The sequence below is a fragment of the Ruditapes philippinarum genome, unplaced genomic scaffold, assembly GCF_026571515.1.
Source record: "Ruditapes philippinarum isolate M1 unplaced genomic scaffold, ASM2657151v2 ctg14863_1_1_1_1, whole genome shotgun sequence".
In the NCBI taxonomy this organism is placed as follows: Eukaryota; Metazoa; Mollusca; class Bivalvia; order Venerida; family Veneridae; genus Ruditapes; species Ruditapes philippinarum.
Genome location: NW_026857438.1, coordinates 1 through 4,251, shown reverse-complemented (window position 1 = coordinate 4,251; position 4,251 = coordinate 1). Strand labels below are relative to the sequence as shown.

Genomic DNA, 4,251 nt, shown 5'->3' with positions numbered 1-4,251 from the left:
TCAGTCTTCGGATAAGGACCTCGAACACAATAGTATGAATACACAGAACGGATGCGGTATTCCGGTCTAACCTACGCTAAGAAACTAAACATGTAAACAAATAGTAATTTCATGCTGGGAGTTGTTGACACGTTTATTTCCAATATATGTAGTAAAAGTCCACCTAAAATAAGTGAATTAATAGGTACAAAAGCAAACAATACATTATTTATATATTTACTAATATGGCTGTAAACCGAAAGTACAAAAAACCAACCTGTTGATATTTGGTTGGATTTATTTAAAATTGAACATCAGTGGGCATATTTAAATTACAAATTGCCGTCAGACATATTTTCAAGCATAAGAGTACCGGAACAGACATTAGATGTCAAATATATACAGTCATATTACATTATCTCTGTTTCTGTTTACATCTGTAAACCACGTGGTAGAACTACTTTCAATCCGTATTGTTTCCGAGGTTAATATTGTAGATAATAGCCGAGGCAGTTCCGAATGTACATCCCTCTATAAATAGATTTTCGGAATATTTAGTTCATCAACTCATCATTCTATTTTAACATACCATGATAACCTACTGTGTACTACAAAATGATAAATAAAAAAAACCGAAGAGACGGAAAAGGTTATTGCATTTGAAAATGTTTGCATTGCGAAATCCTCCAGTTCGCTATTTATTGTACTTATCGCGACATTTCATTTTTAATTAATAATAATCAAGCACCCTCATACCGATCGGAATGATCGGCTTTTATTATGACCGACTAAAAGGCTCGAGAAGGTGCTGTCGCCCTTTCACAAAATCTGATTTCATTCCATAAAGGGGCGCCGCGCTTCGGCGCGGTCCGCCAATAATTCAGTGCTAAAAGTTGTACAATGATTGACACTGGTATTATAATTTAATCAAAAAAGTTGCTGTATATGTTTTGGTTGATTCACACTAGCAATATTATTAAGTCATACATGTTATAACTGTACAATAAGTTAAACTAAAAAAGCTTTTTAATGACCAAAAAGGTTCAATAAGCCTTAGCCTTGAATCAAACATATGTACTGATGTTCAAAACTTAATATCCATCTTGGCATCTTTTTTACAAACAAAATGGAATTTTGTAGTCACATGTAATGTCATACCATAGATCGCCGGAGTCCATCCCATATAAGCACAATTCTCACGAGTACCTCCATTGGGTTGACCGGTACGAAAGTTTCTGAAAATATAAACAATATTTACTTTTATAAAAATAAATTTTCTTTCTTATTTTCACGTTTGATGTTACATACTGATCATGAAATTCACAAACAGACTAGCGCGTATGTAAGTATAAAGAAGAGTAATCCTTGTATATAGGTTTTATATTGGTATTCACAACTAAGTTTAAACTTTTTTTTCAGAACATACACACAATGGAATAAACGTCTAATCAATTACATACAGTCTGGAAATGGATCAGAACTTTTAACTTAGAAGCTATCGTCGCTTCCTTCTACTAATACATGGCAACATTTTCTACATGACAAGTGATTTCTTTACCACATGGTTTCGCATAGTTGAGAAAATAAAGGTGAATATAGCTTAGGCTTTTCAAAACAGCGCATTTTTATAGGAAGACCATTTAGTGTATGATTCACAAGAAAACAATTAATGTGCCTAATAAATTTTGAGTAGGCTACTGGATAAAAATAGCAAACCTTTCAGAAGTATAAAGTCGTGATTAAACTCTTTCGACCATATATATAGTCAAATTTTATTTATTATGCTAAAATACTAAAACAATATTTAATAACTTCTACGGACTCTTTTTATGGAATCGATTTTCCTTACTTCGAATCGATACATATATATATTATCGTATTGACGGTTTAGAATAGACGATGAATAGATATCGCGACTTCCGATTACAATTACGTCTTAAATGACAAAATAAAGTTCAAATTCAGTTTAACATTTAATGCTTAATTGTTTTGAAAAACAAACATCACTAGTAATAATGCATAAGTATTTAGATATTTTCAGTCTGTTAAAAAACATGAGAATAATGTCAATTATGTAAAAATCTTCAAAATGATGTCGTTATGTTTACAAGGCAACCGTCATCGAAAATGAGTCAAAAACTGCGGACGTCTTAGCTGTAATAAGCGGTCACCTTTATATACCGTGTGTATGACTGACCGCAAGAAATTTTATTATAAGTACCCAGTCTATCGCATGACTGTTAAATATCATCAATCATATCTAAAAAAATCATTACTACGGGAAACAAAGTAAAACAGTACAAGGTAAACTTTTACTAGTAAAATAATTATCAATTATTGAGTACCGCTGAAGTCGGTGTTAGTGGTTGTGAGGGATATTGCACATTTTTTATAAACCCTTATGTTCAGACCCAATCCAACCGAGTTTGCAATTTTCATGTAATTATATTGTGATTAATGATTGCGAGGATCAATCTTTCTCCAGATAGTTATCAAATATACGTACGTGAATGATTCAGGTTTACCAGTTCTTTCTGATATCCAAGTACCCTCCTCTATCTCGTCAGAATAACCGATCCACAAACTGAAACCATAAAAACGTTTTAACCCCTTGATAAAAGTATTCTCTGCTTCATTTTCAATGTCAGACACAGTTGCTCCTAGACGCTTACAATGGGCACGAGCTTCACTGAACGTTTTTGTCTCGTCAACATACAAATAGCAATATGATGAATATTTTGTCCAGTCCGATAGACATGTATAATCAAAATTTACCAATTTTAAAAGTTTAGCTTGAGTTTCTTTTAAAGCTTCTATTTCTCTCTGCTGGGTACATATCAACTGCTCTGTTGTGTCACTCTTAAGAGACACTTCCCTCATATCTTTTACATTATTTGCGATTATTTCGTCCAGTTTACTCAGTTTTGTTTGGATTTTATCATCAATTTTTGCATTGATCACTTCTAGATTGCTTTCCATTTCTTCTTTGTCATCTTTGAGTTCGTTTTTGAGCTCTGAGAAGTTCTGATTTAGCAGATCAGTTTGTTCATTCACTAGACCCGTAAGTTTTTCCACTTGATTTCTTGTCCAGTTTTTCTCCCTTTCACTTTTGCCTGTCATCTCAATTTTGAACTTCGAGTAACTTTTAGTTAACTGGTCATTTTGTAAATGAATCTGATCGGTTAGGTTTTCAAAGTGTTTTTCTAACTGATTTGTATGCTCTGTTAACTGAATAGTAAGATTTTTCATTTGATTTCTTGTCCATTGTTTCTCTCTTTTAAGTCCTAATAGTACCAGCACCTGGCTTGACTTTAGATGTTCAACACGTTTTGCAGAATTGGTTTGCTCCTTTTTTCCTGTCTGTTGATCCATTATGGGACACATTTGATCCTTGAAATTTATCATAGAATTGTTAAGTTCATCGAAATTTTGTTGCAATGACACAAACATTTCTTTTGCCAGTTCGTTGTCAGCACTTACTCGTGATTCAACAACGCTCATTCTTTTCTCAACGATATCAAGTCTTCCTCTTAAAGATTTTGCATCTATTATTAAAACACCTGATAAAAATAAGAGGCATTTCACTGTATTTCCCATTACATTATACATCGTTTTCTTTATGTTTACTTTCAGATAAAAGTCTTGAAAATACTAAAGTATAATGAAACGTTTAGTCTTAGAATAACAGCTTGTTATAAACTATCAAATACACTTTTGAGAAGAAATCAACTATGAGTTAGCATTCGCAGTTCGGCAATGTTTGATGCTATCTGGTTTTTTTAGACACATATCCTGGCAACATTACAGAATACCGTATTTCTCCTTAAAATCTCCCCACCCCTACCCGGTCAGGACAATTCCCGCCATGTTCTATTTATTTGAAACTTCAATATTCATTTAAAACTAACATGGTTTGCAATGACAAAAAAAGAAATATACAGTAAATTGATGAAAGTAATTTTGCATTTGTTGTATGTGTACACCTGCAGGTTTTAGACAATAAGAAAACGTCTAAATTTATTCTGGACATATATTTACCAAAGTCGTTGTCATCTACTAAAGACACTTGGAGTGTAGACAAGTTTGTACAGAATTTCATAACGTTTTAAAATTATGATACTTTATGAAGCTTTTTAAAAATTTGTCAAAATAGAAGAGACCATGCAGGTCGTAATAATATGCAAAAATATTTTGACAAAAAAAATATAGCCATGGTGTATACTAGCTTGGATCAAGAAGAGGAGCCACTCACATTACCCCAAGTGTTTGTGT

The 4,251-nt window shown here is 32.7% G+C and overlaps 1 protein-coding gene across 1 annotated transcript; it reads right to left on the bottom strand.

Annotated features, from left to right (window-relative positions):
- Window positions 1-1,137: 1,137 nt before the first annotated feature.
- LOC132749748 (CD209 antigen-like protein B) lies at window positions 1,138-3,757 on the bottom strand (the record flags this gene model as incomplete). Its single annotated transcript, XM_060739643.1, has 2 exons — window positions 2,486-3,757; window positions 1,138-1,214 (listed from the first exon to the last, which is right to left on the bottom strand). Coding segments are annotated over exons 1-2 (1,180 nt in total), but the record flags the coding sequence as incomplete, so codon positions are not given.
- Window positions 3,758-4,251: the final 494 nt, after the last annotated feature.